This window comes from Carassius auratus, chromosome 19 (assembly GCF_003368295.1).
Source record: "Carassius auratus strain Wakin chromosome 19, ASM336829v1, whole genome shotgun sequence".
In the NCBI taxonomy this organism is placed as follows: Eukaryota; Metazoa; Chordata; class Actinopteri; order Cypriniformes; family Cyprinidae; genus Carassius; species Carassius auratus.
In genome coordinates this window covers 22,977,960-22,993,466 of record NC_039261.1, presented here as the reverse complement: position 1 = coordinate 22,993,466, position 15,507 = coordinate 22,977,960, and the positions used below count along the sequence as shown (strand labels likewise).

Genomic DNA, 15,507 nt, shown 5'->3' with positions numbered 1-15,507 from the left:
TTACAAAACTGCATGACTTTTCTTGTTCTGAGAACATATGTTGAAGATCCCTGGAATCCAGACAACACTGGACCTTCACTGTATGCAAACACTCAACATTCTCAGATTATCTGTTGTGTCCCGCTGAATAAAGTCATACAGCAAGTGACAGAATTTCTATTTTCGGGTGAACTATTCCTTTAAAATTGTGTGCAATGTAGGCATGCCAATTGGAATGCATTAAACGACTGGAGGAGGGAAATTAAGAAGGAAGGAACAAAGTGAAGTGACTGATGTGGGTGTTGACAGTGAAGAGAAAGACAAAAGACAGAAGGAACATGCACAAGACGAAAGAAGAAACAATGGAGACCAAAAAGAGAGCGGGAGATAAAAGTGAAAGGGAAGAGTGAGAAGAGGTTTCGATGAGAGAACACTGTGGTCGACAGTAATTGCTTGGTCTTGCTCTGATGCCCATATTTGGTAATGGAATGCGTGACTGAGGGGGTAACCTGAATGAGCTCAGAGCATCACCGCGTTCCCACACACACAGCAATCAGACACACTGAATACAAAACACACTAACACTCAGAAATGAGACCACAGCCACTCAGAAATAAACACTCGACAGGAAATACCTTACAAGAGCTCCTGACACACAGAAAGAGACAAGATACACGTCAAATTAAGTCCAGGTGTAACGGTTATCATCACATGAAATGACCTTCACAGCCCATTTCACTTCTGTAATCAGAGTGCTACAGGATATATTCAACAAGACAACATGTATAGAGAAAGTGGATTCTGCCAAAAAAATAAATGGAATAAGGTGGTTAAAAGGGAGAGGTCAGAAATAATGTTATTCTTTAATGCTGATGATTTTTCTTTAAAAATAAATTATTTAAAAAATCATTATTTCATTAATTCAGTATTCATACTAAAAGTGGCAAATAATTTTATCCAACATGAAAGTGCAAAAGTAAAATTGTAAGATTTAAAATATGAAAATTATAACATATGCGCCACTGAAAAACCCATATTGGTCAGCTACTACTTTGGTATCCACCAGAATAAAACTGCAGTCTTCTTGCACTGCGTTGGCTGAAAGCATTCATCCTCATTACCGCAGGGATTTTAAAGCAGAGATGGTGATACAGCCTCCCACAATGCTTCACTTAAACACAAACAAACACCTAGTTCCTGCCCCTGTGTGCTGTAGGAGCGTGACTCATCCCATCAGACACGAGGCTGAGGACGCGTGCATCTCCTCCGCTCCTGCGAGTGCTGGGCATCTGGAAGGGCACCACAGGACCGGCCCGGCTCGTGAGCCAGCTCAGGACCCCTGCATAGACTCAGCAAGATTTGACAGGATTCTGTTGGCCTCATCTGTGAAGGACTTGCCGCAGAACCAGGAGAAACACATGCAATAAGTACAAGTGAATCTGAAAAACGCCTTCTTGATGTAGATCCTCAAGCCATGTGGAAAGCTGTACACCACAAAGGCAGCAAAACGCTGAATATACGGTAGAAAAATAGCAATATACTTCAAACAGTCTGTACTGGTTAACTCAACACATTCCTAGTCTTATTATGGATGATTCACCAGTGCATGTTATTGCTTTTAACTGAATCGCAATAAATAGCTTGGCCTTTGAAACAACTTTTCATTTGATCTGATGTTAGTGGTTTTATAAACCTCCCCCGCCACACACTGAAAAGTTCTGGTTTGGGATTTAGGGGCGTTTACATGACACAGTTTTCAACTAAAAAACTAAACTTTCAATGCATCAAGTCCATTAATTTACACAATGACTGTGTTGCGGGCCTGAAAACTTTTCAAAATGGGTTTCAAAGTGCAGGTATTTAAAAACGATAGTTATCTCTGTGTAAATTAGTGGAAACCGTGACGTCATGTTCTTGTGTAATACCTGTTCAGTCCATAGATGTGTGCGCAGGCATGTAGTGTCTTTACAAAGAGACGTCGCCAACTACTGGTCTGGCATGAGTAATACAGTGTTTTTAGTATCCTGCAGATCAGTGTAAACAAGTATCGTTTTGACAATGTTGTCGCCTGTACATGAAACATTTCAGAAACAAGAAGGAACATTTTTTTTTTAAATAACCCTTACTTCGTTTTTAATACCCTTACTTCGAAACAACTTTCACTCAGAAATAGAAATCACAAATAACTACAAAGAAACAACAAGTAACACTGAATTAAAATTTAAAGGCACAGTATGCAATTCAATTTTTTTTTTTTTTTTTTTACCAATAGAACAGTGTTATACATTTTAAGGTCTCCTTGTTACACAGGTTACATGTATTTATAATAACAATAAACCATACATAATCCATATACTGTAGTAAGTACATTTAGTTAATATTATGCAATATTTAAGTGTATAATTAAACAGTAACAATGACACCTTAAAATAAACTATAACCGTATTTTGTCCAGACAGTTGTGTAATTACAATATCTCAAATGTTTCTAACTATTCGTGAATCCAGTAATCGTTAATATTTACGACTTAAAAAAAAAACTTTTAGTTAGTACGCATTAAATCAATTAATAAATGTATTTATAAATGTATCAATATATATATAAAAAAATGTAAATGTAAAAGGAAAATTGCCTTATTTTAAATGCTATTTAAATTGCATTAAAAAAAAAAAATCACACACAGAGGCCATTTTTATTATGCATTTTTCCTGCCCTATTTTTTAATGAATATCCTGTTTATAAAAATAAAACAGGCTGTAAATGCTGTTTTATGATGACTAAGACTTAGAAAAGACCAAAGGAAAAGCAGAAATCCCACCCAATCTCATGGGAAAAACACGATTATGCACTGAACAAACAGATGCATGCTGATTGTCATGACAAAGTGTACGTCGCCTCTGGTATTTCATTTGCTAATGTTAACATGCAATGTTGATTTTATGTATCTTTACAAGGAATACTGGAAGCAGTGTTCAGCCAAACTTCAGATATATAACAAAAACATAAGCAAAATGGGCTGCCAATACAATTTTATTTTACAGCAAAACAGCATATTCATTATTCAACCCAAAATAACGAAGAATTTACAATGAATCATAATTGAAATGGATCAATAAATGTGGTCTCTATACGACAAGTGATTGCATAGATATTTATTCCTTACAATAAACCGACCTTAAAGCTGAAGTGTACAATTTAAACGGCATTAAGGTGACTAAACTGGATTGCAAAATAAAAGGTTTTTACTAATAGTCCCTTGTCTTCAATGGTTGCACAAAACATAGTCACACCCCAATTTTAACATTAAAAAAAACACTTGAGCTTTAAATAAAACAATATACACTGCTAATCAGGACACGCTTCATCTGCATAATCATGACATCAAAAACAGGTCTAAATATGTCATTATTGTGATGCGGCCTACGGCGGTGCTTATGCTAAACAACTACTGAGGAAAGCCAAAGCACAAGAGCATTGAATCCCACCTCCCTTAATTATCCTCTTCTCAAGTACAGCTGTCAGGAAATGAGTTCGAGAATACATGGCAAAATACAGCTTTATTTGGGCAACAACAAAAAAGATATTAGGAATCACACCTTTGAGTTTCATGCATTAATGCAATGCAGCACTGACTCAGCAGAGACTGACTGATTACGACACATTTACAACATTTCAGGACTAACACTACATCTAGAGCTCAATACAAGTTTGAGAGCCTTCACTCAAATAATAACACTTCAAAGGAAACATCTGACAGCTGGCGATGTTATAACAAGCTTGTTTTGTGTCGAGTAATACTTTATGGTTAATACGTGAGCAGCGAGTACAAAGCAGGATTCGACAGGACACGGATGTTTGGATGTTGACATTCAGAAGAAACCCGATTGTGAAAGCGAAACCTCATGTTTACGAGATCCCACTTCCGTACTCACCTTAATCTAATCATGTGATTATCTAGAAGGCTATTTACTAAAAGGCTAACAGCTGATGAAACGATAATGGCATGGTACTTTACATAATATCACGTGAAATCCGAGAAAAGCCTGGTCTGATGCCAGCATGCGTATGGGATTACCCTATAAACTGGTTATGTGCTAGGGCTCAATATCAAATCTGGTAATGCAAAACCAGTTCATGGGAAATTCCAGTCATTTAATTGCCATTTATATACACTTGTGAGAAAGAAACAGGCCTAAACTTTAAACGTGCTTTAGCTAAAACGTGTACTTTTTATGGAAAAATATATTAACCTGTACTGTATACTATACACTACATAAGAACATACCTATTGTTCCTTTAATACTTTCAATTAAATGATTATTAGATTAAAATTGTGCACTAATCAAATGCACTGACAAGCAATTATAGTAAACTCTAACATACTTTATTGCAATAATTCATAAAAATCTGTATGTGATGTATTTAAATATTAAATTAAGTTAAATTTACCACTTTTAAATTATATTCACTTTAATCCTGAATGACATTACAGGTAAAATTATAATCAATACTGTACATGCACTTTAGTACGTTAGTCAACACAGCACATAACAACTTTAAAGCGCATTAACTGATTAAAACAATGATCTAAAATCTGCTTAAACTTTTTTTATTTCATTCATATTATCTGCAAGTTCAGTTTTTTATTTAAATGCACTACATTTGACGTACAACTGCATTGCAATAGAGGCTTAAGCAAGCACAAGTAAATTAAATAGGATAAAGCAAAGAAAACGGTCATTCTCTTATGCATTACAAACAAAATGAAATTGCATCAAAATCCAAAATTGAAATGTATATTGCCAAGAACTGACCCAAAAAAAGGTGATATTTTTGCTTTGAAAATGTCTGCTGAAATCTAGCCTTGACTTTTATATTAATCAAATTTTCAACAGCACCGTTCTAAGAAATGAGTTCTTCTCCAGACTGAGAAGGGCTTACATGTTCAACATCCTCTTGATGATTCAAACCACGCTTCCTAATGAAGCAGGAATTAACCTCTGTCATCAGACTTACAGTCAGTTTCCTTTGGCTCTTCTCTCTTTCTTTCATCTATCACCGTTCTTGGAAATGGTGCAGGATTTGACACTCACCAATGTGAGAAAGTGAGACACCGAGAGAGAGAGAAATGAGAACGAGTGCCTGAGAATAGCCTCAGTTATGACAGTACGGCTAAACTTTGGAAACTTCTGTGCTTGGGAAACTCGGGCCCAGTCTCTGGATCCGAGAGCAGTCACCTGTGCAGCGTCAACACGCCTGACACTCAACCCACCGCCAGGTGTCACGTGACAGACAGATAGCTATCGGGGGGAAGATGAGTGTGCCAATCTTTGTGAGACCCCTCACACGGGACTGGAAATGAGAAAGAAGATTAACCAGAGAGCACGATGTCCTCAGGAGAGCGTTTGAGACGTCCTTTAGTCGTGTTGTGCAGACGTACTTTGTGGTTTGTATTCCATCAGAATTAAGACACATCTGTTTTTCTTACAAAACCTATAAAAATTATGGAGTATTTTCCCTGCTGTTTTTCAGACTAACTCTGGCAGACGTCGTCTGAGAAATCCATTCACATGGATTCAAACAGGAATGTCTGTGATTTCTTGTACGTTATTATGTTTATTGCCTGATACAATGACCGAAGCTAAAGTTTTGGTTTCACTGCCCTATGCACCTTCATTATGGGTTGAGACCTTTTTACCAACTTTCTGGGTAAAATAACAGTTGGTGGTTCAAGATACTCAGAAAGGAAGCCATACGATCAAACTCAGGGGTCTTCAAACTGTATTGATGAATTGTGATTGATGATTATCTTTTATTATTATCTGAACAACTGGTCTGATCAGGCAGTCTCAAAAATCCTTCCTGTTGAGTCAAGCTGATAAACAATTAACACTCTTAATCATATTTGTGATATTACACATATAAATGTTTCTCAATGGGCTTCAGGATGCACATGCATGACCTTCATCAATACCTACATCCAGAAAATAAACATCCCATCTCAGTAAAAACTACCGAGATCCCAGTCCCATCTGAATCGGTTCGTGAAACCACATGCATCCGCTGGTAATAACTAATGGAAAACTAATCTCCAAAAAGTGCATATGTGATCAGTTTTGCAGGGATACCACGACTGCAAAAAAAAAAAAAAAAAAATCAATTTCAACTACCGGTAACTGAAAAGTGAAAACCTTTCAGAAAATTCTTCCAAGACCAAATTATCGGTTTTAAAATAATTGTATGCAGATTTTTTTTTGTCAAAATTGTTTATACTATCTGCATCTGCAACTTAAGACATAACCGAGAACTCCTGGACTATGAGAGAATAACAATATTTTCTCCAGCACATCTGGGTCTCTGCACAGAAGCCTATATATTATCTATATTTGCAAGCACGTAGGTGTGCCTACAAGTGGACGAAGTGTTAGTGAAAAAAAAAATGTTCCTGTGCGCTTGTGGAGAGTGTGGATCTCTTGCAATAGTCGATGCGATTCTGCAATTCTACAGTCTGCAGACCCCCGTCTGTTCCTGCTCCGTTACTAAAAACCTTTTTTAGCCATTTCCATCGCTACAAAGAGCTGAACAAACTGCCAGTGGTATTTAACTGGCAAGTCAGCTGGAATTAAAAAGCAGAAACACACACACAGAAGCATTAGGACATCACAGTCAGCCGCTCGTATAAACATTTATGAAATTTCCCCACGGAAGTCATTTTTCCCGAACACCATGACTGGAGGTCCGAGGAAGCCTCAAGAAGCATTAGCCTTTCACCCTTCAACTCAGAGCTTTGGATGGCAGCAACTCCGAAACAAATCTCTCCAGGGTTTAAGTCTTCAGCTTGAGACATGCCTGTCATCTCAATTCACCGAACCAAACTTAAAAACCATTTCGCTTTGTTTACTCCCAAGGTCTTAGAATAACAGCACTGGTAGAAAGTCATTCTCCATTACCCTGGATATCAACCAAGGGACTCAAAAAAAAACGCAGTTCATCTGCTGCATCTACGCTGCTTACATGGTCATTTCTCTACTTTTATTCAAGTCAACATGAAGTCAAAACTGACATGAATTACTTTCTTATTACACGCTCAAGGTCCCGCAGTCAACAATTTATCTGTGAATGTTACTCTGAAATAAAAGACATGTTTGTCTTTCATCAGATTGTGACAGCTTGCACAATACAATAAATTATTATTGTTTTTCCATGTTAAATATGGTTTTATTCAGAAACTTGCAAACTGATCACAAAGGCCCAAATCACTGTTCTGCAAGAATAACGCAAGGGGCTCAAAACAACAAAGTAAAAACAGAGCAAAGAACTGCATCTACATTGCTTACATGGTCATTTCACCGCCTTTTTTCAAACTGCTTTTAACTTGGTCAAAACTGACATTACTTTCTTAAAGCACACTCAAGGTCTTGTCATCAATTCATCTGTGAATCTTATTCTCAAGAAAAACACATGTTTGTGTTTCATCAAATTGAGACAACATGCACGATCCAAATCAATTACCACCTTTTTTTTTCTTAAATATAGTTTTGTTCAGAAAAACTTCACAATTTGGAAGTAAAATGGGTTGAGATCACACTTGTTGACTTATGAAAAGAGATGTTGAAAAACGTTTTTTATCAAAAACATTAAATTCCTTGCAAACAGATCACAAAGGCTCAAAACGCCATTCCACAAATGTAAAGCAAGGATTCAAATTTTTATTTAAATTAGCAAATAAAAACAAGTTCCTCTTATGCATCTAAATTGATTAAATGGTCATTTTCAAACCACCTTTAAAGTCAATATGAAATCAAACCTGACATTTACTATGATCGCATTTGTCTGTCTTCATAACCTTCCAGCAAATTAAAAACTCGCACAATCCAATCAGTTCCAAACATTTTATTTCTTGTTCAATGCTTCCTTCAGAAACGTGTCACACTGTGCACGTAAAATGGGTTGAAAAGCACTTTAAAAATGAGCTTTTAATCATTAAGATTCCATTTAACATTCCAGTGCTGTTATTCAAATCCTTGCACATTGATCTCAAAAGGCAAAATCACCATTCCATAAATATTAAAACTGGAGCAAAAAATGCTTTTATGGCCATTTAAGCAAAACATGAAATCTAAATTGGACACCATTTACTTGTCAACCATGTTAAAAAAAATCAAATTTTTTATCCAAAAATTTGGATAAAAAGTCTTCATAATCTTTCACAATCAATTCCTACATTTCCCCCATCATTAAATGCGTACTCATTCAGAACAGTCACACTATTCAAGTAAAAAAAATTGCAAACATAGTTGACTTTAACCAAAAGAGCTTTAAAACAGAAGCATTCCATTTCTGTTCCTCAGTTCCTTTCAAACTGGCACATGAAGGCCCAAATTGCCGTAACGCAGGCAAGGTTTAATGACAAATTGCAAATGACATGGTCTTCAAATTCATCTCTCAGATAAAAAGGCAGAAGATGAGAAAATTAGATCCTGTAAGCCTTCTTGTAGATTAAACAAATGTATTGTTGGTAATGAGGTTAACACTGCTGTAAATTACAGAGGTCTGCTAAGGTGCAAGCGTGGTTTCCATTAAAAAGGTAGATTAAGCACATACAGATATAACCGTGTGTGCCGGCACAATTAAAAGCACGGTGTTAATGGCGCGGGGTGAAGAAAGTCAATCAAGCAGCGAGCTTCTGAAGAAGATCAGACGGTAATTAAGGCAATTTCAGTTCCTCCCTCGAGAGAATCTCAATGAATCAGCGTAGTTTGCACTGGCTCAGACAAACGCTTCTGACGGATGCTCACCTCCATGTATGGACACGTTAAACTAATAAAAGTCCGATTTCAATATGCACTCATGTATTTCTCATCAACTCTTCCAAGACCAAATTACCTTGGGAAGTCTGTGATGCACATTCATTTTATAGCTCTACACTCAATTATTCTGATGTTTCTCCTTGGAAGTCCTATGAGCAATAAAACCAAACAGAAATGAGATGGTTCTACTTACATGAAACATAAATGAGAACGCCATTAAGTCATCAGAGCTATGAAAGAGCAGCATTTATGTGCTTCTTGTGCTTAATCCACCACCAATCCATCTGACAGATGAAAGGACAGCTAACCTGAATTTTAAGACAAGTTAAGCTGCAAAGAACTAGATTAGCATTTTCCCCAAGGAAAGAAATAGCACTTTCACAGCAACATTTGAAAGTGGTAATGTCTGAAGTAAGTCTAGGTTTTAGACTTTGGTTCTGCACATATACAATGACACAGAGTTAGTTAAGAATCTACATTTGTTTTTCTGTCAAGCATCCGGGTCAAAATATGCTACAGGGTAATTAAAGAAACAAATCTTGTAAAAACATCATCTTTTATTGAAAATTTTTACATTTTATCAAACTTTGGTAATTGCCTTAATCTTTTAAACAACCAAGGTGGTGATCCACATTTTATAGAAACGCCTGTCAGTTTATGTATTAGGTATGTTACAGTCCCTGACAGACATGTTGAAGCCAGTCAGGCCAACGTTTTCTCTTTTTTTTCAGAAAGCAATGACTTCGTCAATTCACCCTTTAGTGTGGGATATACAGGAAATGTGTTCTCACTGGACCTCTGCTTCTTAAAAGTACTACCATGTCATTTACATGTTACTTTTTGACAGACAAAATGCTAAAATACATTTTTAAAAGATTTATTTTCAGCATTTAGAATTTAGTTAGACAAGACAGATCAGAAAATAGAAAGAAATTGAAACCGGAAAGAATTAGAGGGGCGGATTAGGAAATGTCCTCATTTAAGGATAAGAACTCGGGATGCCTAAAGTATCACATTTAGTAACAAATTAGGCTAGTTTATTATTTATTTTTTTTAAAGCAAGTTCATTTTTACAAGGAACGGAGTGATTTATGCACAAAATAGTTTTCTTGCCTCATAACAAAAAAATTTAAATAAAGTTAAACCCAAGAAAATCCAGATCCTGTTGTAAATAAGTGAACAAACACTTTTAAAATGTTTTTCGTAAAGATCCACTGTTTTTACACTCAACTAAATTCTAAAAAAAGATTTAGTAAGATATTAACACAACCAAAATTCTATATATAAGATAAGGGAAATGATAACAAATAGATAAGGGTATGCAATAGATATGCAAATAGTAGATAACATCCATGTTGCCATTTCGTTGTAAATGGAAGTCGATTAGATTTTAATCTTAAATATAATTACATTTTAAAGACCACTTTACAAGTCTTACAAAATCCACACACAAAAACAAGGTCCTAACCAACTATTTCTAGCTCTAAACTTATCACATCCCACCAGGTAAGGATATAGCACAAGGCTGAACCTATAGAAGGTTTCCTACTTCAGTTAAAGGTTTAAAACACACCCGAACCAAAAACACTTGAGGTATATCAACGCTGCACACAGCAGTGAGATGGCCGTCGCTCTTCGCTTAAAGGATTGATAGAGTTGAAGGCGTACAAAGTTTTAAAGAGGGCGGAAAAACCCTTTGAATGAGCCCAGGGTCATGAAAAAACTGATCTCAGAGCCCACACAAAAATCCCTCTCTTTAGTCTTCATTTTATCAGGCACAGTGGTGGGTGATAAGACGACATGGCTGGCCTCCAGGAGTCCTCCAGCCTTCACTAACGGCACCGTATGACCACCTCAGAGAGAGAGAGAGAGAGAGAGAGAGAGGGAGAGAGGGAGAGAGGGAGGGAGAGAGAGGGAGAGAGTCAAAGAGACCGGGAGACAGAGAGTCTCTCTTACATGCCGTGAGACACACAGATAAATCGGGAGACAGACGGAGACACAGAGCAGATTTTCCATCTGTTCTGCGGCAACATCTGATTCCCCATTTACGACTGCAGCATATTTTCAAGTCCAGCGAGCAAGAATGCGCCTATCAAACAGTTTTCGGTTTAGTATGCTCTGGAACTTCAGTCATTTCAAATCTATAATCTACATTACAAAAGAGCCCACAGAAACAGCTCCTAGACAGTGGGGCCATAACGATGTATAAACTGTGTGAGACAGAGGTAAATAGAGGACAGGCGGGGGAACTTTTTTCCGTCAACACGCTCTTCTGCGCTCCACTTTAAAGACACTCATAAACAATGGAAGTGGAAGAGACAGAGGGTCTTACAGGCGACCGATCACTAAAGCCACCAGAACAAAGACTTGAGACGGAGCTCTGAGTGCACAGAGGGAGAATAAAGAAAGAAAGGGCACTCATTCAAAGGCCAGCAATTTGAGTCCCTCTTACATGCTCAACGTGGGTTGTCAGAGGGAAAGACAGAGAGAGGTTTCTCGTGAAGGTGTGAGTTTCATTCCACGCTCTCTTTTGGACAATGCAGACTCTGAGGTCTTTTGTTCTTGGAAACCTGTTGGCACAGAAGCGCATTGTTCGGCGGGGAGAAACTACATTATCACGCCTTTGTGCGGGAGTTGCTCTTTCCAGCCGCTCTGACATTTGTTGCTTCTGACAGTAATGGGAGACCAAAGGGAGCCAATAAGGAAAGCATCTACTTCCATTTGTCGTGCTTCCCTGATCCCAAACTGAGTTAAGCACTCGGAAATAATGTTTTAAACTCCCCTCAAAGACTCGAAAACGAGATGGATGCCATCAGATCCCCATTGAAAAGGGTCTCCATGACAACTGTGAGAAATCTTCACCTCCCCCCTGAAGATCCCCTCTGAGAACACAAACTTTTGACATGCACCAACAAGATTAATGGGCCACCGAAAGTCTAGCACACATGGTAATAACCCTCCGCTCATCCTGAGGTGTGAAATGCCTTATCCTATGAAGAAATTAATAGAGGCGAACCCTAGAGTGTGCCCACGCATGTTGAGCGCCCCTGGCATCTTGGCATGAATAATTGTGTTGCCACGATTCATCCATCCAAAACTCATTTATCCAACGGCCACGGTGCTTGTCTTATTTCTTGTGAAATATGTGCACATGGGGACAGCTCAGGATTGGGATTCGTTTACAGCCACCCGGTGCCAGTATCACGTCATGTTTCTCTGCCCATGCACCCGAAAAAAAGCTTTTGTTTTATGTGACTAGCATGCAATGAAACACTCTGAATTGTAGTAGTTAACAAGTGTGCATGCATACTGGTCTGAAACTGGTTTAGAAGCTTCCCGACCAGTTGTCAGGTGTGAACACTGTCCCAACAAGTGGATAAGCAGCAATTAATCAGCGAAAGAGCAAAAGAGTGACATATTAAGAAGAGTCTAAATATTGCTCTGCATATCTCATTTACATTTTTTGGCATTTAAGTGCCATTCACACTCAGGAACATACAGTAACTATGAAGCTTTAATAAATCTCTATATTCAAAATTTCCAAATCCCAGCTATGATAATGACACGGAGGACCAATAACACTGGAACCACTTTCAGATTCTTTTTTTAGTTGATGAATTATAGACTGCCAGCCAATCACTAAAAAACTTGAGAATTTAAAGAGGTAGGTAACAAAATCGCAGCATGAGATTATAATAATCACAATGTTCTCTTCCACTGGTGTGGACGATAATCTAGATATTATAGTTCAATTTGTAGTTACCATTCTTGATGTGAATTGGACTATTTACTGTACTGTTCAATTTATTTGGTGCAAATTAGTCTTCAGTATTTTGTTTGTTGATGACAGGCAACACTTGGTATGAAAATGTTTTTGGATTCATAGTTACAACCGTGAAAAACAATGCCATTAGTTGCCAAAACATGTAACCGGAGTCTTTAAATACACACAGAGCTTGGGTCCTGCAGTGTAGCCTCAGCTTACACAGAACCACAGACATGTCTCTCCTTATCAGAGGAAAACAGCCCCTCGGAGACGCCTTCAAATCACAGTGATGTTAAAACCACCAGGGAAGAGATGTCTAGGACCATCACCACTAGCAAGACTACTGGGGCAAATAAAGGGAACAGTAACTTAAAATGCAGTTTTATAACAATGGTATCTTAAAATAGCAGAAGACTTGGATAAATTCAGACATCATTGCATTTTGAAGAGTTACAGTCAGCTGCATAGAGCTGACATAAACCTAAGTATTAACAACTATACCCTGTTGCATTTCTCATTTCCTATATACAGTACAAAAGCTTTAATAGATATACAAGTTTCAAACTGTAAAGTATGCGATTAAGTAAGACAATACAATTACACCTGCTGCCTTCTTCCAGCCGAAGAACAAACTGATCACGAGAGGCCACACCTTGCGTAACATGGCGTACGAGGCAAGGGATACGGGACATGGGTTACGGTCAGTGGCTCTTATCAAGTTAACCAGGATAACCTAGATAAACAGGTAAGCTGTAGAAATCAGCGCGCACCAGCGTAGCGCGCGCATAAAACTTGCGTTTCAATACTCGTGGGACGAGCGACTACAGGTTAAGCGCTCACTAAAGGTAAGCATCATGCAAATTACCTCCAGGTTTCAAAATAACAAAAGAGACCGAGTGAGCAGTAAAGAGATTAACCGTCAAGTTTCTGTGTCACATTACCTTGGCTGGACAGAAGACACGCGCTCAGGATCAGGCAACAGTTTATCATCGTAAAGTCGCTCATTCCGCTCTCGTCCGCGGGAGGTTACACAAATCCTGGAAACTTTCGCATAAAATCTCTTTCACTTTGCGAAGCGAACCGGAGGCGGTGTGTTGCGGTTCGTCAGATCGCAGTCTCAGTCCGCTCCGACTGCTAGTAAAGCCCGGAGAGTGCACAGGTATGTTACTGTTCGGAACACCGTTGAGTCCTCTGCCTCGCGACTCGCTCACTTCTTCTGTTCTGTCTGGAGCTTGAGCGCGACCGATGGAATTGCTCGTGATGTCATCGCGCGTCACGCGGTGGAGAGAAATGGAACGCCTTTGAAGTAAAGAACTTGTGGATTGAGCTGACGCGATACGTGATTTACACGTAAAGTCCAGATATTCTGGTAATTGTGAATGCTAGCAGTATGTGAAATGAACCGGGGATTCAATCAAAATGCCCCGTGGTAAATCCCCCTGTGTTTGTAGAGTGCTGTTATATATCACAGTCTACAATAAATAAGCTAAGACAGTACAATAACACCAGCCGCCTCCAAACAGTGAATATAGTAGCCTAAAATCTAATGACAGTACGTTTGATGGTGTGTAATGTATAGCATTGTTTTGAAGCGGTCACAATCCCCTTTCATATCTAATAATATTTACAATTTCCGTGAAACCGATTGGATATTACCCCTTTAAGCGCAAACACCCATTTTTGAATATAGATGTGAAAGGGCACTATTCAAACTTAAATTGTTGTAATTCATGGAAACTTTGGAATACAGACTGTTTTTTAAAGACAATGGAAAGTGGAATCATTTTATATAATTAAAGTATCAAAAACTTGAAGTTTAAATTTAATGTTAAGAAAATAAACTGTAGCATTAATTTTATATAAAATAACTATTTTTCGAACAATCTTTGCATCCAAAATTACTATAAAAGGAAAGCCTTGTGTCTAAATAAGTTATGTTCAAAATTTGAAGTTGATATACAAAATTTTTTTTTATTTTTTTAAGCCGTTAAACCACAAACAGCAACCGGGTGCCATCAAACAAAATAAAAAAAAGCATGCATTTTTCTGTTACAAATGTCTAAATATCTCAGTCAATATTACTTCTATCACAAAATACCCACCAAATGTGGCATCTTGAGACTCAGACATTTCTGATTTAATGTACTTTGTTAAAATTATATAGAAACAGTTTTGATTCTAAAAGACCATAATACATTTTGTAAAATGACACCTGACTCCACTAACTAGGGGAAGACTGCCAAAAGATATTAAAGTACCATTTCCATGGTAAAGTAATGTCTGATTTCAAAAATGTTTTTCACATGGATGAATGTTGAGGTTTTAAGTTTTCATATGATATGCAAGTTACGAGTAACTACAATTGAATATACAAAGGTAAAAAAAAGAGCGTCAACAGGCCCACCAGTGGGCCGATGTCACTGAAGAGGTTAAAGTATATTGTGACAGTACATTTAATGTTTGACTCAGAATTGTCACAATATACTTTAATGTCTATTTAGATGCACTATTTCAGAGAATCAGATTAGATATTATAGCATGTTGTGACAGTAAACAACTGTCTAATCTAACAGAGAATGGCCGATGATGTAAAATGCATTCTAGCAAACTGTTTTCCTGCCATCTTTGTTCCAGTTGAGAATTTATTTTAAATAATTGCATCATATTAATGGCATAACTGGATGCCACACTGTTTAGATGTGTTTTAAAAATATGCCCTCACAAATGGTGAATGGTAACTGCTTCTGAAATCCAATTTCGGGGAGCGACTATTATATTAAACAATAAACAAAAACTTAATTTCCCACGCTGGCAAAAGTGTCAGACAATATAAATCAGAAGACGTTTTTGCATGTTCTGGTCGTTTTTCTGAATGTTTTCTTAACGCTAATCTGTTTTAACTGCATATTGCCTGACTTGCTTCATACATACGGTTACCCATAACTACTGCTG

At 37.6% G+C, this 15,507-nt stretch overlaps 1 protein-coding gene across 1 annotated transcript in view; it reads right to left on the bottom strand.

The window, feature by feature from the left end:
• LOC113119856 (nectin-2-like) overlaps positions 1-13,805 on the bottom strand; it is a 77,912-nt gene extending 64,107 nt beyond the window's left edge. The window contains exon 1 of the mRNA XM_026289555.1: positions 13,497-13,805. Within this exon, the coding sequence (XP_026145340.1) occupies positions 13,497-13,560 (64 nt within the window). The 5' untranslated portion in view covers positions 13,561-13,805. The remainder of the gene's footprint in view (positions 1-13,496) is intronic.
• Between the last annotated feature and the right edge of the window lie 1,702 nt (positions 13,806-15,507).